The sequence below is a fragment of the Plecotus auritus genome, assembly GCF_963455305.1.
Source record: "Plecotus auritus genome assembly, chromosome: 2".
Taxonomy (NCBI): Eukaryota; Metazoa; Chordata; class Mammalia; order Chiroptera; family Vespertilionidae; genus Plecotus; species Plecotus auritus.
In genome coordinates this window covers 219314149-219335296 of record NC_137771.1, presented here as the reverse complement: position 1 = coordinate 219335296, position 21148 = coordinate 219314149, and the positions used below count along the sequence as shown (strand labels likewise).

Below are 21148 nucleotides of genomic sequence, written 5' to 3'. Positions count from 1 at the left end.
TGACTGTCATAGTGATAATTTCTGATTATCTTATGAGTTGCCTTTTTAGAGGTCATTACCTATATAGTAAATTTTATTCTGAAAATTTTCCCTTGTTAATTTTTAGGGTACGTTTGGTAGAACGGGGTTCTCCGCACAGTCTGCCATTGACGGAGTCTGGAAAGGTAGTGGAAGCTGCAATTCTCCTGATGAACACAGACGGCTGTGGTCAGGCTGGGCTGGGCTAACGCAGGAGGCCTCCTCCTCACTGCAAACACACACAAGGACTAGGTTAAGTCTTAGTTCAACATACATCTAAAGCACAAAACCAAGAAAGGAGGACTTCGGGTGCAGAGACACAGAAGGAACTCCCATTGCTGGGGCTCGAGGCTGTAGGGCCCCGTGGGTCAGGGCCCAGTGTCTTCACACAGTCTTGGAGCAAGGGCCAGCACAGCTACCCAACTCAGCCCCTGGCCCAGGTGACAGCCAGGAAGTGGTTCCCTCCAGGGCCTTGGGCAGCGGGTGGAGTCCTAGACACATCTTGCAATTTTCCATTGAAGCCAGTCCAGAAGACTGGGAGCCCATAGAGGGGTTGGGAGGGATGGGGGTGGGAGGAGTGAGGCCATCTGAGGGTGCCCAGCTTAAAAATGTGAGCACCATGAGATGGGTCAGCAGACAGAGACCCAGGGGAACAGGCATCTTCAGAACCAGGGGAGGTTTGAAGGAAGGAAGAAAGCCCACATGGCCCGATGATGCCATGTGATAAAGATGGTGTGCCATGGCCAGCAGACAGCAAGATAGTGGGCAGGGCTGTGTGCTCGACATGGCCAGGAACAGAAAGCTCCCAATCTATGCAGCCTACAGGGCCACCTGACTGCTTACACACTCCTGTGGCTATAGCCCCCTTTGGGGAGGCAGCAAGGTGCCTGGAGAGGAGCCCGTGTGCATGTACTAGGGAAGAGGAGGAGCAGCCACAGGGACCCAGGGCAGATGGCTCAGTTAGTCAAACATCCTGGGGAGGGAGCATAGTCACAGGGAGACTAGCATAGCTACAGTAGAGCTGGGGGAAGAGGAGGAGGTGCAAGGCCGTGGAAGCACACCTCCCATGCGCCTGCCTGTCTTTAGCGTCACCTGGAGGAGACCAGCTGAGAGGTGAATATGGGCAATGACCTCCCCTTTCCGAGCACATTGCTGGAGCCCATGCTCAGTGGACAGCTTTGCTTATCCTTTTTGTATACTCAGCATATTTCCCCTGTATTGTTAAGTTTCAAATGACTTATGCCTGAGGGACTTGTGTTCTGGAAAAAGCTCTGGCTTTAGGGTTCAGGTGGGCCCTGTGGAGAGAGGTCAGAAGCTCCAGCAGCTTTCAGGAAAACAGGACTGTCCCACGGGTAGTGTGTGGCAAGGTTGCAACAACAGTGGGAGGAGAGGAGGGTCTGGCACTGGCTGTAGGCAACAGCCTAAACTCACACCCTTCCTGTAAGTGACCCCTCATCCCTTCCCACCTGCCTGGGCGACCTCACTGTCATCATTATTTTGTACATGAGGAAACAGGACACAGAACAGGTGACCATGCTTGGAGCAGCCACATGGTCTGACCCGAGCTCAGTGAAGTCTCCCCAGGACCAGGCGTGGGGGGTTCCTTGATTTGAGGCACCCTGCCCTGGAATGTTTTCCATGGCTCCTGGGTATGAGCTGGTGCCTCCGTCTGTCTGAGTCGACACAGAGCAGGTGACCAGTGGTTGGACTGACTCTGAGTCATGGGAAGGAAGGGCTCTTCAAGGTTAGAGTTCCAGCTCAGAACTAGGAGGCTTGATGAAACCCATGGACAGAGTCCTTGCATGGCTAGGCTGGGGCGCAGCTGAGCGGTGGGGCTGAGTGGCCTTCTGCACTTGTGTGCCCCACAAGAGGTAGGCAGTCCTCGAGTGGCCTTGTTGAAAGATCCCAAGTAGAACAGATGCTTATATAGACCCTCTTTGCCTCTCACAACATCCAAAATAAGGTCCATTCTTAGGAACTAGGGTCATTTTGTTAAGATTCACATATATTTTTATCAATTAAAGTCTTATTTCTGTTCAAATTCAAATTTAGCTTGGCTTTAAATCTCCTGATCACTTACATGTACATATCATGTTGTTTGAATTAGCTTCCGAGGCTGTTGTTTTTAATGTCATTGAGTCCGGAGTCTTGTGTTTTCTTTGACATGGGCCCGGTTTTCCTTCCAGATCCTCCCTGGAGTGAAAGTCATCATTGCACACACTGAGACCAAAGGGCCCCTTGGAGACTCACACCTGGGAGAGGTGAGGCTGGGGGTTGGGTTCTGGAGCCTCATGCACCTCAGGAGCTGCTCCTCCTCCTCTTCCCATCTGCCAAGCTATTTGGTCCTTTCCCTGCCCCCAGGCACATTTGTGTTCCTGTACCCAGTACTTGGGTAGGATTTCGTGGACCCATGGGATGAGTCTCCACTCTGGGTTCCCTACCAGCAGAGGTAAACCTTGAGTTTTGTAGGTACTTGGAGACCCTAGGAGCCACATAGGAACCCGCAGCATGGAGAAAGCAGCTGTGTCTTAAAACACAGTTCCTGCACCAAGTGAGGAGCCACAGCCCTGAGGAAGGGGCTGGCACGGCACAGACACTGAGATGGAAGGCGGGGTCCTCTACTCCTGAGGACACGTCCCCTGGACACACAGGCTGTGCAAAAATCATTGTGTTGACATACCCGCATTTATGCATATGTATCCAGTGTAATGAGACAGGTGGGACTTACTACCGGAGGCCAGGGTGGCAGGAGAGTGCAGGTCACAGCCTGAGTGCCCACGTTGGTTCTGTTATTATGGGAATGGTCTTATCCTCCCAGTTCCAGGCCCTAGGGACATGCCATGGAACCTGTGTCCTGGCATCAGGGTCTCTGGTGTGGACAGCCTCCGGGGTCCTAGTTGATGGCACTCAGGAGCAGTCACACAGACACTGCCCAGTCTTAGTCTAACTGAGATGAGGGTGTGAGTGAGCCTGGGGGACTCCCAGGGTTGCTCAATGTCCTAATGGGAAGAGTGCCAGTCCAAGGGTTGGGTGGGATTGGTGTGGGGCCTCCCTTCTGGCCACTGGACCTAGGCCTGTTAGGGTAACATTGTGCCCCCTTGATGGTCATGGAGGGTCTGTGCTAACCTGGGCCCCATCTCTTAGGGCAGAAGCCCCTATCAGCTTCCCTGTCTCCTCTTAGTATGCTGCCTTATGGGGATATATAAAGCCAGGTACTTGATCTGGGGAGCTGACTGTGGGTCCTGGATGGGCTTTTTATTTAGAAGGAGCCCCAATACACTGGGTACTGCTAGTATGTGTGCACCCGAGAGTATATGGATGTATATAAACTCACACATATACAGGTAAGTCTGGTGCAGGGTTTGCCCACTTAATGAGCCTCACTCCATCACTTGCCCCTATGTGGACCTGTACATCACTCCCCATCCTTATTGACAACAGTAGTTTGATGTGAGGAGTGGGAGTCACCCCGTGAGCTCATCTACATCACAGAGTCCTGGAGAGGAACTCTCCATTTAAAGGAGAGAAAGTTACTTGTTTGCTTTCCATACCTGTAATTTTAACTTAGTTCACAGGATAAGAGACACTGAAAATGCCCTCCCTTTATGCAGTGTTTTAAGTTCTCTTGGCGAGTGGATGTCTCATGATATTCTGTGCTCAGTTCATTCTTGTCCTCTGGGCCCCACAGATCTGGGTTAGCAGCCCCCACAATGCCACAGGCTACTACACAGTCCATGGAGAGGAAGCACTTCATGCTGACCACTTCAGTGCCCGGCTGAGCTTTGGAGACACCCAGACCATTTGGGCAAGGACTGGCTACTTGGGCTTCCTTCGGAGAACGGAGCTCACCGATGCCAGTGGAGGTGAGGGGTTATGGTGACCCCGTGTCAGCACTGTTGGGGGTGAGGGGCTCTGTCCACAGCCCACAGGGTCTGCTGCTGCAGCTTGTGAGCCTGACAGGCACGTGCAGCATCTCAGGGATTCCTGCTGACTCACCACACCCCTTGCAAGAAGCTTGTATCTTTGGGTGTGGGGTGAAGGATGAGCTCTGGCAGTGGTGTTCTCTGAAAATTACTATTTTTCCCTTTGTGACCATCCCTCACTGTCCTTGGACCCTCGGCCTCTGCTGAATTTGTGGGGTTGTTGGTGATGCTGTCAAGTCCTCCCCCAGGCAGAGCCCTAGGCAGAGCCACCTGCATGTTTCACCAGCTGTGGGTGGTACCCTCCCCACACACGACCCCTCATAACTGCAAGGTCCTTAGGCCCCAGCAGGCCAGCCAAATCAAGTCAGAACTTTTGGTAGCCTCTGAAGATGCTGTTTTGTTTCCAGAAATAGTAAATATTTTAAAATATATATTCACGTAATTCTTTGGAATCAAGGGGACGGACAGCACCTTTATCAGGCTCTGCTGCATGTCTCACCCATTAGGAGGCTTGGTTTTCAAGTGATGTTGGAATAGTGAGCTCCCTGTTCCAGAGAGCCCGACTCAGGCTGACACAGATGTGTGGAGGGTGCCCAGATTGCACTGTGCCTTTCTGAGGTGTGCAAACTGTGCCCTTCATAGAGCGACATGATGCACTCTATGTGGTTGGGTCTCTGGATGAAACCCTGGAGCTGAGAGGCATGCGGTACCACCCCATCGACATCGAGACGTCCGTGATCCGAGCACACAGGAGCATCGCCGAGTGGTAAGAGCCCAGAGGAGGGCGAGTCCCACCCAGCCCCTCATCTGGGGCAGAGCCAGGGACTGAGGGCCATCTGCCTGGTCACGTTTCCAGCAGAACCTGATGACAGGCACATGCTGGCAAAGCCTTCCTCTCCCAGAGCTGACCCTGGGCTCTCCAGACCTGCTCTAGGAAACCCGCACCAGAGACCCCTGTGTAGCCCTTTGGTTTTGCTTAGGCTTTCCTTATTTCCTAGTCAGTTTTAGACCAAGCATTTGGCCCTGAATGAACAGGAAAAGTGTGAGGTCTCCACAGTTTTCCTGGTGTTTCTGCTTTTAATGTGAATTTTCTCATTTAAATGGTTGTGATTCATAATTTCTTCACTGTGTAGGGAGCTTGCATTGGGACAGGCTCAGCTTTCAACATCAAATAATGAATGCTTCTGATTTTTAGCAAGAACTTTCATTAGAATAGATAGTCCTAGATAGCACATTTGGCCTAGCGTTCCAATTGTGAACGATGTTCAGCAGCAGCACAGTGTCAATAAATATACTTGTTTTTTCACTGTCCTCTGTTTGGCATCATTTCCCATGTATCTGTCGGTCCTCAGAAGCTGATGTCCATGCCCTGTGATGCCATCTGTCTTCTCCCTGCAGTGCCGTGTTCACCTGGACCAACCTGCTGGTTGTGGTGGTGGAGCTGGACGGGCTGGAGCAGGACGCACTGGACCTAGTGGCCCTGGTGACAAATGTGGTGCTGGAGGAGCATCACCTGGTTGTGGGTGTGGTGGTCATTGTCGACCCAGGCGTGATCCCCATCAACTCTCGGGGCGAGAAGCAACGCATGCACTTGCGTGATGGCTTCCTAGCTGACCAGCTGGATCCAATCTATGTTGCCTACAACATGTGAGCATTGCTCACCAGCTCCAGGGTTCTGTCCATTGTGAGGCTTCCAGGGGTTGGAACCGTGTGAAGGTATTAGAACATGTGAAGACACTGCAGTGTGTCTGTAGCCACCAGGACAAAGGACTGCAGTCATCACGGAATACTGCACCCCTTGCCCTACTTTTAGAGATTCGTCTCAAAGTTCCCCAAATCTTATTGAGAAGCCACTTTCTGAATTATTTGAAATTTTTTAATCTTCAAGGACATTTACAAAAACATAAATGTCAGTATTTTAACAGATAGGGTGACTGGGAAAGGAAATGAAAGGCTGGCCATGGGTATCATAAGGAATTGCAGGTGTGCAGTTTGTTCTCTACTGTATTGCAAGTTTGCACTTTTTAGACTAAAAATATAGTTCTTGATTTAAAATATTCAATTATTTATTCCCACTTAAAATGACAAGTTTATATGTAGAACTTAAGCTAGGAAGAACTTGAGGCCCCAGTACAACTGATTCACAGGGAGGAACAGAGCCCAAAGAGGCTGATGAGAAGGGCAGCACTCCTCCTACCCCGGCTCTTGGCACTCTAGTTACAGGGTGCTTCCTCTCTCCCAGTTTATTGAAACAGGTGTGCCCGATTGCACACATTGTCACTGATGTTCAGTAAGTGCATTTGGGGCTGTCAAGGTAGATGCTCTGTTTCGGAAAGATAAACCAGCATTTAGTTTTAAACCACTTTCCTAGGTTTGTAACTTAATGCTGTTTAGTTAAACACTTGTTTTCATAACGTCACAATATAAATTCTTGTCAATACATGGAAGTGTACTGAATTATTTTCATCCCAAATTAACAGATTTGGAAGCATTGATGACAGTGTCTGAGGTTTTCACATCCTCAGTGCAGTCGAGCTGTGGGGAGAGCCTTGCCCCATGTTGAAGGTGGGCCTGGTAACCCTCACCCTGGCTTTCACATTTTGAGTTGCATGCCTATTAAATTTGGCCAAACCATATTCAGTTATGACTAAACGGAGTGATATCACAGTAAACCTAAATCAAAGAGAATATAAAATCCTTTAGAAACTTCTAAGAATTTGAAGTGAAGCTCAAATCTAGGACATAGAGTATTTTTATATAGCTAATAAAAGAGTATGTTATGAAGTTGTTGGGTTTTGGGGGGAACTGTGGATGGGAAAGTTTATGGATCATGCATGCTTCATAGAAACAACCAGGTTTTTCTGGAATTAGCCTGAATCAGTGCCTAACAAAGCTGTTATTAATTCTCTGCCATTTAAAATTCTCCACCAAATAGGTCTGGCTAACTAGGCTAACTCTCACATTTTACTCTTATTTGGCTACTAATAGCAGGTGCATTGTAGCTCTGTTTGCCTGTGGTGGTGGACTGCAGTTAGTATGTTACAACGTACTGGAATTGTAATAATCTATTGTAATTATGTACATAAGCTGTGTAACTTATTGACATACAGATAACAGATATTCCTTATAATAGAATGGCCGGCAGGGGAAAGAACTACCTAACCCTAATCTTAATGTTGTAGTTTTGTAGCAAATATTGTAAAATTTTTGTATTGAAAGGTCAGTGGCAGTAAAACAAGGTGTCTTGTAAATTAAGACTTTAAGAAGCACATTGAAATGTTTTAAGATTACTCTCTGGGAATTCTGTATATCACACTAAATTTTTTTATATCATAATGTTAATAAAAGTTATTGATTTTGTAATTCTGCATTTTGAAATGTGTGAAAAGGTTTTTTAAATGATCCCAAATAGGATGTATTTTATTATGCATTACTTTTTTCTGAATATAAAAGCATTTATGCTTACAGCATAAAATCTACAAAGCACATTAAAGTGTAAAGAAGAAAATCTATAATCCTACCTCTGAGTAATATAGCAGCATTAGTATTTGACGTAAATCCTTTTGGGGATTTTTTCCTTTTAAAATTTTTTACAAAATTAGAATCATATACTTTTATAATCAGCTTTTGTACTTAATAAATTAGACTTTTTAATATGTTACATATATTCTTCTACATGTTTTAATGACTGTACAGGTGTGTCATGACTAAAGGTAGCTTTTGCTCAATTGCTGTTGTCCATCATAGTTCTTTCAATAGTGCTGCAGTGAACCTCCTCCCAGATGTGTGTGTGCACGTCTGCAGTTACAATTACTGCCTCAGGCTTACTTCCTATAGGTGGAGTGGGGGGTAAGAGTTCATGCCAGGCTTGAAGCTTTGGGTGCTCACTGCCCCAGTTTTCCTGCATCCAGCTCTGTCTTTCAGAGTTTAATGAGGGAACCTATTTACACGAGTCTGTGAAATGTTTAGACAGGACCTTGTGGAGTTTTCCAAGGTTGGTGCAAAGTGAGAAATTGAGATGTTATTACTAATTCTAAGTGCCAATTAAGTATAGGGTACCTTGTTCCCCAGACTCTCCAAGTGACTTAAAAGGCCAAATATCATGAATGATCATTACAGATACTGTCTAAAAGCAAAAGCTGAAAAAGGACAATTAGGGACCAGATGAAGCTTTGAGGAGAGATGCATTGTCACCCATTACCACACCCAGCAACAGTGAGCTGGACTTCCAGGTGGGTACACCCAGATGCTGCCATAGGCTCCAGGTGGAGAGCAGGAGAATGAAGGCCACCTATAGGCTGTTGTTGCATGCTCATAGAGTGCAACGTAAGTTCAAAGACGAGCAATGTTTACCACTTACTTTACATTAAAAAGTAGGGAAAGATCAACTTCTGGCACGACAGCCTGAGAAGCTCTGTGAGCATGATATTCAGAATAACGGGTAAAAATTATTGTTAAAAAAAAACCAAACACTAAAAGCCTTTGGAAATGGTCCTAAGGGCATACAGCAAATGGAAAAACATCTGTGCATGAAAGTTCAGTAAGAAAATCAAGAATCTGTTATTTGCCAAAACCGGTTTGGCTCAGTGGATAGAGCGTCAGCCTGCGGACTGAAGGGTCCCAGGTTCGATTCCGGTCAAGGGCATGTAACTTGGTTGCGGGCACATCCCCAGTAGGAGGTGTGCAGGAGGCAGCTGATCGATGTTTCTCTCTCATCGATGTTTCTAACTCTCTATCCCTCTTCCTTCCTCTCTGTAAAAAATCAATAAAATATATTTTAAAAAAAAACCAAAAAAAAAAAAAAAAAAAAAGAATCTGTTATTTGAACCAAGACTGATCTCCTGGGAGATCTCTTCCATCCAGCCTCCACTCATGGAATGCAGCCTCTACCTTGGATGAAGTGCCACCGAGAATACAGGGGCTCTGACTGACCTTGTCCAGCTCATAAGTTGGTGGTGCCATGCCAGGAGATGCAAACTGAGACGACCTCTGGCTACTGCCCCAGAGGTTCTAAAGCAGGGGTGTCACTTAGATGCCTGGGTCTAGCAAGAGAGAAACAACTTACCACTTGCAAGAGAACTCCAGTAAATTGACAGCTGAATTCTTACCAGCAATAATGGAAGCCAGAAGGCAGGGGGTTAACATATTCAAAGAACCCAAAGAAAAAACAACAACTAAGACTTGTATATCCAATAAAGCTATCTTTCAAAAGTGGAGGCATAATACATTCTCAGATAAAAAGTGAATTTGTTCCTAGCTGACCTGCATTATCAGAAATACTAAAGTTCTTCAGGCTGAAAGCAAGTGATTTCAGATGGTAATTTCAATTCACATGAAAAAAACAATACTGGTAAAGATAAAGGTAATTATAAGACTATAAATTGTAATGTCCCTGCTCAGGGGTCCTCAAGATGGTGATGTCTCCCCTACCCAATGCCTTGCACAGTCTAATCAAGTGAGAGGGTGGGCACAATTCCTCTGTAAGGACCATATAGGCTGACAGTTCTGCCTTGCCAACCCAGTGCTTCCTAACTTCCTGAGGATGAGAATCACCCGAGTTCTTGTTAAAACAGTCACACAGCCAGACACGGCCCCATCCCAGATCTGGGAGACCTGTCACTTGGGATATTTAACAGGCCCCCAGTAGAGTTTTGTGTGGAAGGAGCTATGGGGCCCATGTGGCTCAGCATTTCCTCCCCAGTGTCTATCCCCAGCCCCTCAGAGGGGAAAATTTCAGGAGCAGTCTTCACTGTGTGAAAGGTTTCCAGGGACCTGCATATTCAATGCGGGGGTTGGGGTGAGGGGTCTTCAAGAGAGCCTGGTAGTACTGGGCTTTGTTCTTGAGGTTGCCGGCCTCAGCCTAGGCTCTGCCCCATGTCCAGCCTGTGCCCAAACCTCCCTACTTTGCCTCCTGCTAACTTGCTTGAATGATGTTTATTTTTCACACTCTTAATAAGAAGCCAGTCCTTTTCTCATAAAACAGAAAAAAGGCGCCAGAATCTCATCTGGCCAGATCTGCAATGATAAGAACCCAAGTTATGTCTGGATCAGAGAGGGATGAAATCTCCAAAATTAAACATCCTGATCAAGAAAATCTCAACCAATAAGAAATTGCAACCAATAAGAAATTGCACATGTAAACTGGGTGAGGCTCATGTGATTGCCATCTAAACCCCTAATTTTAACCTTCTGTGCTCATCAAAACTGTTTTTTACTGAATTTGAATCTGATAAGTTTAAACTAAAAAGAAGTAAAAACCCAGTAACAGCAATCAAACCCAGGAGCCTCATGGGATAGAGTTGTGGGCCTTCCCAGAGCTTCCTGGGAAGAGTTGTCAAACTGTTTCCAGGGCTTCAGCTGGTGTGTGAGAGTTGAAGGGCCCCTCTTGCCTTGGAGACTAGGGTGGGGTCTTGCAGGGGTGTGATGCTGGGATATAAACTGCCCACAAGGAAGACATTCAGAGTAGGGCCCCAGGTGGCCTGGGAGAAAATGTACTTCCTTTGGTGGCTGTGGGAAAAGGGGTCTGCTTAGGACAGGACCAATCCTGTGGAGGTGAAGATCTATTGTGCGTGAGGGCCTGCTGGTAGAGGCCCCTGGGCGACTCCAGGGCCAGAGAAGGCAAGGGGGGCAGGTGGAGCCCTGGCCTGCCCAACCTCAATGCCCTTCCCCCCATTGTTCCCTGGGGGGTAGGGCCAGGGTGAAAGAGGGAAGAATGGCCCAAGGCTCAGGAATCCAGGGCCTTCCTGAAGTCCCTGTGCCTGCTGGGAGCTCTCTGTGGAGACCCGGGCCCAGGCCCTGTGTTCCCCCTTCATAAGATGAGGATGCCTCCTCTCAGTGGCAGGGAAGTCTGACAGCCGTGTTGCCCAGACTTGGAGCAGGGCTAGCAGTACATGCTGGGATGGTCCACACGGTTGAGTGGAGGCTGGGTCCCTGCAGGACCCAGACCCTTTGACAGCACTTGTCAGTGCAGGACCAACAAATGGGATCCTCTGCTCGGTCTCCGTCTCTGGCCCGAGAGACTTAATGCTGCTGTCAGGGACATTCTCTGGGCTACTTTGGCCCTATCTTGTGGATTAAAATGGAAACTGATGGGGCACAGGGAGTTGTGTGTGGCTGAACTGGGTCATGATGGGAAAGGCAGTGTGGGACAACAGAGATCATTTTAAATTCAGAGTTTATTCTTCCTAGAGATGTCTGAGGCAGCGCCCAGTGGGCCATGTGGGGACCATCACCGCCCATTCATGGAACCAGACAGTGCCTCTTGGTGAGAGCAGGTCCCTCTCAGCTGAGGACAGGTAAGAGGAGGATGGACATTTACAACCTGGAGCTCACCATAGTTTGTGCCAGGAAGCCCCCAGGAGTCCCTGAGGATGACTGTGCAGTGCTCAGGAAGTCTCTCTTGGGGTAAAGATACATCATCCCCTGGATGTGGGGTCAGAAGGCAAACACAGCAGCTGCACTAGGCAAGCCCCTTGGTGGCCGGTACACTCCAGTTCTTTCCTCTGCTTAGGAAGCAGGGTGTCATCTGGGAACTTAGTCATCTTGGGATTCTTGGGATCAATGGGGACAAGGGAGGTACCAGGAAGGACCTACTCAACTTCTGGATAAAGCAGCAGGGCTGTCCTCTGATGAAAGGAAGTGTAGAGACGTGGTCTGAAGGCAAGCTGGCCAGGTACAGACACCTCACACACAGCTCAGAGCCAGCCCACCACCCGCCTCCCTCTCCTGACCCCTCTGTGCACAGGATGTGCCTATGCTTGCCCTCGGGCTGAGTCAGACTCACTTTGGGCCTCCCAAGCCAGCTCCCCTTCCTGTGTCCCACCATTGCCTAGGACGGGGTGCATAATCTGCAGGGCCCAACGCACAAGGAAAACGCCAGGCCCCTCGTCCATAATTACCAAATATTTCAAGACAGCAACAGCAGAGTGTTGACCTGAGTATGGGCCCGCGGTCCTCCCAGGTTGACCCGTCTGAAGCGGCGGATGGACTGGCCCAAGTCTCTTCACTCCTGCCCCCATCTCTCCAGAGACCCCCTGCTGTTGCCGCCTCTTCTGCAAAGCCCAGGAGCGCCCCCTGCCCTGGGGATAAGGCCGAGTTCCTTTGGCCCCTAACCTGTAGCCTCCCAGACTTGGGGGCCCTCACTTTCTGCGGTGCCTCCAGCCCTCCCCTAGCTGCTCCTCCACCGCAGGGTTCGCGTTTTCCCTGCGGTGTGGGCACTGCTCCACCTGTTCCGCCGGGGGCTGTCTGAGGGCCCCTGCGGGACAGGTCGGGTCTCTCCGGAGGGGCAGCTTGCCCAGTCCAGCCAGCAGGCAACACCCCCGAGGGGCTTCTGAAAGGTCAACCACCACCCAGCTTTCTCTATTGGGTCTGCGGGCAGGACCGAGGATCCTGGAGGGTGACCCCGCGGGAACAAACCCGCCAGAACAGAGACGACCCCCCCCGCCCGCGCCCCCAGACCCCGTCAAGGTGACCGCGGGGACCCCGGCCTGGGGTCCGTGGCCGAGCCAGCGGCGGAGCGGGACCGAAGCCCCTAACTCTGTGCCAGCCCCGTGCTCCACCGCCGGCTCGGCCACGCCCATCTCTTCCTGTTGGGCAGGACCAATCACAGCTCCCCTTCGTGGCGATTGGTCCAGAGAAGGCCACGTGACGCCAACCGGGCCGGAAGTTTCTGGAAGGAGCGGGCGGGCCGACTGAAGAGAGGGAAGGTCGTCCCACCACGTGCTGCCCCGCCTCCCTTCCCTCGCCCCACCTCTCCCGCTGCTCCCTGCCCCGCCCGCCCCCGCCACTACACTGTCCTCTGCGCACCCCGCCCCTCCGCGCCCGCCACCTCCTTAAGGTCCCTGTCTCCCATGCCCTCCTCTGCACCCGCCCTGGCCTTGGTGAACGCACTATCTGCAGCCGTGAGGAAAGGCAGGCCCCCTCGACTTTACTCCTCTTTCCATTTTGCAGGTATTTCGTTTTAATTTCATGTTTAACGGCTACGGAGTCTTATCACAGTGCTCTTTTATTTAATGCAAATACAAGCGATCAATGGTTTTATGAAGTTTGTGTCTCTAAAGAATACAGAACAGGAAAAGAGGTGGATAAGATTAATTTGAATTTTCCTGGAAGTGATTTTTAATATTTGTAACGATTATTTGAAACTTGATTTATTTGAATTCGTAGGTACAGGAGTATTAAGTTTAGCTTTCCAAGTACACTGACTTTACCAACAGCACAAACAAGTTAGGAATGACATTCACCAACAGACCAAACACATCAGTAGTAACCCATCATCTCACAGACAGGAGAGGAGGCTGGAGAGACTAAATTACTTGCAGTGCACTTGTCTCCGGGGAGGCTGGTCTGAAACCTTGGTCCTGAACCCGCCCACCCTCCTGCAAAACGCACGTCCCACAGATCCAGCAAAGCGTGAGCCTATCAGGAGAATTCCACTGAAGGTAGAATTTTGCTTCTCAGTTTTGATTAGAGTTAAGGTTTCAGTACTTGTTGGTTTATGGGACACGTTTTTCCATTTAGAACTGTTAGCATTAAATATCTATTCAGTAATCACAGCTCACCACAGGAAAAGGGATCTAAATGAGACCATGCTCTAGGGCTAGTGGGACAGCATTTCACACCATCTAACTACGTTAGGTTTCATTGGCACTGATGATGAACAAATTTAAGAAATGGCAGCCTATTCAAAGGTTCGATAGAGCTTTGTTGTTTCAAATGAAGTGGAGACTTAAGGAAACCACAAATGTCCAGAATCCTGTTTGGTAGTCAGTTTTGTTTTTTTCTGGGTTAGGATTCCGTATAGCCCAGGCTTTGTGACCGAGAATTGACTTTCCTACATGATATTACCAGGAGTCCCAGGGACCAGTCAGCTAGCACGTATGCCTAATATAGCAGAAGGAATGATGGGGGCCATTAAAAACAGCCCTTGGAAAGAGATTTTCAATTTTTCATTCACAAAGCAAATGAAGCTTCCTAATTGCTACAACACAGCCGGAAAGCTCAGCTCCTACTAGTCTGTAAGCCCTTACTCTCTGCTTCCTTGTGTGACCTTCGCCTCTGTTACAGGAACAGCGTGGCTGCTTTCTCTAGTTCACTCGTGTTCAAAGAATTCGTGGCAGGCTGTGGTAACCATGGCGATGAAGGCCACAAATTCCTGGAAGTCACATTCGCCATCTCCATCGTTGTCCAGTGTTTCCATGACTTTGTCCACAGCCTCCTGCTCTTTGATTTCCTAAGAGAGATCAGTCACCCAGCTTGTTTTTAAATGAAATTTAAGGCCATCAAAACATGATTAAAAGTTGGCTGGTTTAAAAAATCTGTATCAGAAACAACCTACGATATAAAATGCAAAATACCAGGAAGATTTCTCCTGGGACCAGAGGACTGTTGTCCAGGGGTTTGTGCCTTCTCTACCTTATGTTAGGTCCAGTGGGACCTGGGCTATTTGTAAAGACTGAATGGAACAACCAAGATCTGAAAACCTGCAGGTTGTTATCACTATACTTAAAACAAAACACCCGGAAAAGAATAGCATCTCGATCAGCCAGAGTATATTATAGGAAAATGTCTTGAAAGAAAAAAAGAACTTTTGGCCCCCCAAAACTTGTCAGTTTCTGTGTGTAGAAGTCCCCACAATGAAGATTTCCATGGATTTTTATGTTTTGAAATTTTTTTTCTTTTGTTTTTTGTTGTTGAAGTAACTCTTTAGCATGCCCTAAATTTGTGACCTCCGTGTGTTCTTTTTGCCACTTGAGCTGCTTTCTAGGTGTCATGGAACTTTTTCTGACAGTTCTTCCCAACACAGAAGCCAAGTGAATAGTCTTACAAAGTCTCTGAGGAACAAACATGGTGCAGGGCCCTAAACATGTGAGAATGTGGCATTTTGCACTGAAAAAGAGCATCAATGCAGGTTGTTCAGAATAACAATCCCCAGGGCAGCAGAGGTTGGCCTGAGGAAGTCCCGTGTAATGTTCAGTGGCTGCCTTCAATCTAAAACATGTAAAAGACTGAGCCCAGCCGGCGTGGCACAGTGGTTGAACCAGGAGGTCATGGTTCGATTCCCAGTCAGGGCACATGCCTAGGTTGCAGGCTCAATCCCCAGTGTGGGGCATGCAGGAGGCAGCCATTCAATGATTCTCTCTTATCATTGATGTATCTCTCTCTCTCTCTCTCTCTCTTTCTCTCTCTCTCTCTTTCTCTCTCTCTCTCCCTTCCTCCCTCCCTCTCCCTCTCTCCCTCTCCTCCCCTCCCTCTCTCTCCCTCTCTCTCCCTCTCTCTCTCCCTCTCCCTCTCTGAAATCAATAAATATATATTTTAAAAAATAAAACATGTAAAAACTGAGATTCCAGCGGGGGTTGGGCAGGACCTATAAGCATAGGTTAGAAGATGGATGGCAGCAGTGTATTATTTCAATAATACTATAGGTTTGCCTCCTAACCAAAATTACCTTGATAAAACTAGGCCAACAAACGTTCATGATACCTTGGCATACTTACCTTGAATTACTTATCTTTTATAAATTGTGGTTACCACATGTTAAGCTTTTTCTATATTTTAAAATCAATAGCAGTTACTGGTTTTTGAACTTTATGTTAAGTACTTGACAAAAACTATCATTTCATCCTCACAACAATCCTTTTTACAGAAGTAACTGGGACTTTGATTAAGTTAGAAGGCAGGATTGGTGGGACTGAATAATTGAACATGTGAGTGAGGCAGCTGCCTCTTGGACTTGAATGCCTGAGAAATCAGTCCCAGAATCAGACTAGGGCAGTGGTCGGCAAACCGCGGCTCGCGAGCCACATGTGGCTCTTTGGTCCCTTGAGTGTGGCTCTTCCACAAAATACCACGGCCTAGGCGAGTCTATTTTGAAGAAGTGGCGTTAGAAGAAGTTTAAGCTTAAACTATTTAGCTCTCAAAAGAAATTTCAATCATTGTACTGTTGATAATTTGGTTCTGTTGACTAATGAGTTTGCCGGCCACTGGACTAGGGGATGCTTCCCCCATCCCACCACAAGCCTGCAAGTCACTTCCTCTGCTCTGGTGGTGCCATTCACAGCCTTAGAGTGTTTGCGTGGGGGTGGGACAGGAGAACCAAGCCAGCTGCAGACAGTGGGTGCTGCCCTGATGCTGGAACCTGGGGCTCGCCCTGCACTGAGAGGCTCAGCTGGCTGGGATGATGGCTCCCTATCACCATCACCATCCCTCAGGATGCTCTGGTGTCTTTCCCGGAATTAGCTCGTGGTCAGACATCAGTGTACTGGTTCACTGGCTGGCCTTTTCCCTGTGTGTGATTAGTCACTTCAGAACCTTGGTTCTGGGTACTAAGAGAAGGTCAGGCACCAGTTCATTGCCTTGAGGGTGTAAGACTGGTGTGCAATAGAGATAATGGGTGGCTGATCCAAGGGCGGGAGCTAGAGGGTAGGGAAGTGAGTCCTCCATGAGGTGTCTGGACATTCTTTTACCACAGATCAGAGTGAGACCTGTGTCGGGGAGGAGGGCTCATCAGGAGTCCTCATGCAGCTTCCTAAGTTAGGTTCCTCTCCAATGTCTCTTACTCCATGAAACCCCTGCAAGCCCCCAGGCCTCCTGCCCTCAGTCAAGTAGGTTGTGGTCCTTCATGGATGTGCCAGCCTGGGTGCTTCCGAAGCAGAGGCCATGTTCTTGGGCCTGTGTCTCTCCCAGTAGTGAACATAATGAGTGGTCAGTAAATATTTGCTCAGTGAACCCCATCTTTATCACTTAGGTGGATGCTAAACATCTAGCTAAAGCTAAAATAGTGCTTTTCCCCCCAAACAAAAACTTATCTTTAACATCTTCTTTATATGCACATGGTCCATGACAAGTTGTGAATCTATTTTCCATCCATTCTGCCATCACTGCTGTAAATCCTTAGATTTTTTTCAGAGAAATGTCAGCATTATTTGGAATCTGTACTTTTGCCTTTGAGACAGCAGTTTTTTTCTTGATGTTCCTACTACATACCAAACAAATGAAAATGAAGACAATGGGGCTCAGCTAAGCTAACCTCCATAACGAGGGTTCAGTCGTGCAAATGAGTTTCCAGAAGCCACCTAGGAGTCCTGAACAGACCTGGAATCACCTTCATGTCTGCTCTGAAGAGAAAGTGCACAGGTGGTTTTACAAGTGGAGAGGAGAATGCATAAACTGTCAATTTTAAAAAGACTCACCTCTAAAAAATGGGAAAGCTCGTTGTTGATGAGCTCCTTGAGTTCGGATTTCTTCAGCTTGTGCTTGTCGCCCTCCTTTCCGGAATATTGATGGAAAACATCGATGAGGGCCACCACGGCCTTCTCCAGCTCAGACATCCTAGGGGTCCACAGAGGAAAGATGCCTTCTCATGCCTTTTGCCTTGTTTCACAAAGAACAGTTAACATGGTACCTATATAGACATCTACCCAGAGGAGGGGGCTGGGCCAGCCTTGGTTCACCTCCAACATCAAGCTTGGAGGAGGGCATTCTGGGAACTTGCTCAGTGGTCACCAGTCTCCCATCCACCTTTTATTTTTTTATTTTTATTTTTTTTTTTTTTATATTTTATTAATTTTTTACAGAGAGGAAGAGAGCGGAGAGGGACAGAGAGCTAGAAACATCGATGAGAGAGAAACATCGATCAGCTGCCTCCTGCACACCCCCTACTGGGGATGTGCCCGCAACCAAGGTATGTGCCCTTGACCGGAATCGAACCTGGGACCCTTCAGTCCGCAGGTCGACGCTCTATCCACTGAGCCAAACCGGTTTCGGCACCCCATCCACCTTTTAGATCCACTCTTCCCTCTTTGTCCCCCTTCTCTGTCCCTGTTGGCTACTTTGACAAGTTCCCAGGCCCTCTGGCTTCTGATTGGGTTTGGCCGATGGGAAACTCCAGCAAAAATATGAAGGCAGCCCTGGCTCATGTGGTTCAGTTGGTTGGGCATTGTCCCGTGCATCAAAAGGTTGCTGGTTCAATTCCTGGTCAAGGCACATGCCTGGATTTGGGGCTCAATCCCCTGTAGGGGGTGTGCAGGAGGCAGCCGATCACCATTTCACTCTCATGTTGATGTTTCTCTCCCTTCCTCTATCTATAAAAATCAATTTAAAAATCTTTTAAAAATATGAAGGCAGAGCAGTGAAGGAGTTCTGAGATTGATCCCTGCCTCCTATCTTGGGCACCCTCTGCCCTGGCAGGGTCCCAAGTCAGTGACAGTGCTGCTGAGCAGAGCAGTGCTGCAAGCTGTTAGAATTAGTAAGAAGTAAGGTGATTAGGAGCCAAATGAGGGTAAAACAGCAATAGTAGTCTTATATTCTGTCAATAAACAATTGGAAAACAGGAGGAGAATTCCATTCATACAGCAGCATATACATATTACTAAGAATATGTTTAGTATGAAAAGTGTAGGTCTTTCCAAAAGATTTTAAAGATCATAAAATGTAGGAATTTGCTTTCCTTTGAACTAATATGTAAATTTAACTCATTTTTTAATAAAAAAAATTTTTACTGGAAAAAGTTAACATGGTAGAATTTCCACAAATTTTTTTGAAAAAGAAAATCAATGAAAGATACTTTGACCTACTAGAAACAAAATTGTATTATCAGGTTATACAGGGAAGCTGGTTCCACTACAGGACAGGCAAGTGCCACCGCCAGGTATTTCTTTGGGATCCATGGAGGTGCTGCCTCAAGTGAATGGGGGAAAGGTCGCTTATTCACTAGTAAGTGTTTCTCTGCAGTTGCCAAAGTCAGAAACTTTCTGCTTCCCTCAGCACGCACTTTATACCATAGCCCAGTGGTCGGCAAACTCATTAGTCAACAGAGCCAAATGTCAACAGTACTACGATTGAAATTTCTTTTGAGAGCCAAATTTTTTAAACTTAAACTTCTTCTAATGCCACTTCTTCAAAATAGACTCGCCCAGGTCGTGGTATTTTGTGGAAGAGCCACACTCAAGGGGCCAAAGAGCAGCGTGTGGCTCGCAAACCGCAGTTTGCCGACCACTGCCATAGCCTGTAAACTGGAGAAATACCTGTTCAAACCTGGGGGTTAGGCACATTTTACAAAGGACAGTTTTTCAATTGTTTCACAAAACTGAGACACTCAGCCAGAGAAATTTACCAACTTTAGACCTTGAATTCTTCTTATTAAAGAATCCTAGTACCGTCAGAGTTAAAGATAAATACAAGAGTTGTATCTACTTGTGGAAAAATCATTCCCATGTTGAGTATGTCACATCTTAAAAGTAACTTGGAATAAAATATTTACATTTTTATTTCTGACTTCCCAAGGGAAAGAGAATTGAGGGTTTTCATTTTGGCCTGATTTTTGCTAAAGTCACACCATTAATTATCATAATACTTTGTTTTAAGTCCCTAATAATCAGATATATCATATACAGATAGAACAATTCAGATGGATGAAAATCTTTAAACATTTTCTATTTATCCTTTGCACTCAAATTTCAATTATTGATTTTTTTAAAAAAGAAACAAAACAAACCTCAGTTGGTTAGAGTGTTGTCCCAATATGTCAAGGTTGCGGGTTTGATCCCCAGTCAGGACACATACAAGAATCAACCAATGAATGCATAAATAAGTGGAACAACAAATCAATGCCCCCCCCCTTTTCCTCTCTCTCTCTAAAATCAATAATTAAAAAAAGAAACAAAACCAAACCTTTTATATCATCCTGATGCTTCTCAAAATCCATGATGTTTTGGGGAAGAGGAAGGTAAATTATTTATTTTTTGTGTGAAGTATGACTAGTGGGATTTTTCTAAAAGGAAGAGCATGGAATATATACTTCATATGTTTTAAAACTCCATAAAATGTGATTTTCTTTAAAACCATACTACAAGTTAATTAATTTTTTTCCCCTGTTAAATTCTTCCCACTGACCAAGAAACAATTGATAGTTTAAAGCTTATCTTTTAAAAGAAATGGAAATCAAATACCCATGTTCCTTTTCCACTTCATTCTATGACTGTTATTCCTGCTTCAATTAGCCTCTTATTCCTGTGTTAATCTTTTTATGTCGAAAACAAGAGAAGTTTTGGGCTTTAATACATCGCACATGATGTGAGGGTTCCCTCTAAGGAAGGGGCCCTACCTACTTGAGAAATTACCAGACTGATGAAAGTTAAACCCACCATAAACCCCGATTTCTTTGACCCAATTTATAATTCACTTGTAAAGACCTCTCAGTTTGCATGGAATTTCTGAGTGGGTGTCCAGAGGCCCTGACATTTCCCTTTGAGGGAAACGGGAACACTGAGAAGCAGTGTGTGCCCAGGGCCAGGGCAGGAGCAAGGAGAGAAAACACTCATCTGTAAGAGAAGGCTAAACTAGCAGCATCAGGTTGCCCGTCCTTCTCAGCCCCGCGGAAGCAAAAACCCTCCTCTTCAAAGAGGGAAGAATCAATATTTGCAGTACTTCTGGGGAAATGTCAGCAGTCACCAGACACGAGGTTCCTCCAATTTATGGTAATAAAAACGTGGGCAAAGTGAACCTCTAGCTGTCTAGGGTTGAGGCAGTCATGTCCACAACGCAGTAGTAAAATCCACACTTTGAAATGCTGCACTTATGCTAAAGGGGCTTTTTAAACTACCACCCGGTTCTCCAACCCATCTTCTGGGATCCCTGCCCCACCACAGCCCCCAAAAGAGCAGGCTTTCCCCCTCACGTGTGATCTCGGTCGCTCTTGGCTCTTTGTGGTCACCTCCTGGCTGCAGTGTCCTGAGTGGCAGGAATGGTGAGGAGGGATGGCCTTTTATTCCTTCCTCTGGGCGTGGGCCCCTTGTGCAGTCCCATTGCAGGCCCAGGCAGCCAATGGGGGCCGAGGGCAGGGTGGGGGTGGTTGGGGCAGGCAGGCCTGCACACAGGGCTGCATTGACCAAGCTGCCACCCGGGGACTGCACTTGGGCCAAGGAAGAAAACAGCCTGCGGGGCAGGAAGTGGGGAGTCAGCTTTTTGTGCTATTTTAAATTTACACATGAATATTAATGATCTTCTAAAAGCAAGGTTGGTGGGGGGGAGAGGAGAGAGACAGATTAATTGATTCAAACAACACAAATGTTCAGCCAAGAACTTGGAGCGTCCAAGTGCAGGCCGGACCATGCTGTTTTCCAGTGGAGAGGCCCCTGAGCCCTCTCCTGTCTCCAGCTCCCCACACCTGGCCCCCACTAGCAGTCAGGATGCCCCATGGATATCTATAC

The 21148-nt window shown here is 47.3% G+C and overlaps 2 protein-coding genes across 7 annotated transcripts in view; one reads left to right on the top strand and one right to left on the bottom strand.

Annotated features, from left to right (window-relative positions):
* DIP2A (disco interacting protein 2 homolog A) overlaps positions 1-7311 on the top strand; it is an 81320-nt gene extending 74009 nt beyond the window's left edge. For 2 of the 3 annotated variants that reach the window (XM_080654172.1, XM_080654171.1), the window contains 5 exons: positions 107-164; positions 2205-2279; positions 3707-3881; positions 4584-4707; positions 5340-7311. In XM_080654172.1, coding sequence (XP_080510298.1) covers positions 107-164; positions 2205-2279; positions 3707-3881; positions 4584-4707; positions 5340-5592 — 685 coding nt within the window. In that variant the 3' untranslated portion in view covers positions 5593-7311. Of the gene's footprint in view, positions 1-106; positions 165-2204; positions 2280-3706; positions 3882-4583; positions 4708-5293 lie in introns of all 3 variants that reach the window. The other variant, XM_080654173.1, reaches the window with a different exon arrangement.
* A 5616-nt stretch (positions 7312-12927) lies between these two features.
* S100B (S100 calcium binding protein B) lies at positions 12928-20877 on the bottom strand. Of its 4 annotated transcripts, none has more exons than XM_080652726.1 (5): positions 20617-20673; positions 19889-19959; positions 19435-19710; positions 17132-17270; positions 12928-14172 (listed from the first exon to the last, which is right to left on the bottom strand). In XM_080652726.1, the coding sequence occupies exons 4-5, from the start codon at positions 17267-17269 to the stop codon at positions 14032-14034; spliced, it is 279 nt and encodes a 92-aa protein (XP_080508852.1). In that variant the 5' UTR covers position 17270; positions 19435-19710; positions 19889-19959; positions 20617-20673; the 3' UTR covers positions 12928-14031. The 4 variants fall into 4 exon arrangements, with proteins under 4 accessions (XP_080508852.1, XP_080508851.1, XP_080508853.1 ...); XM_080652725.1 differs by having other exon boundaries at positions 19435-19629; XM_080652727.1 differs by lacking the exon at positions 19889-19959 and having other exon boundaries at positions 19435-19629.
* Between the last annotated feature and the right edge of the window lie 271 nt (positions 20878-21148).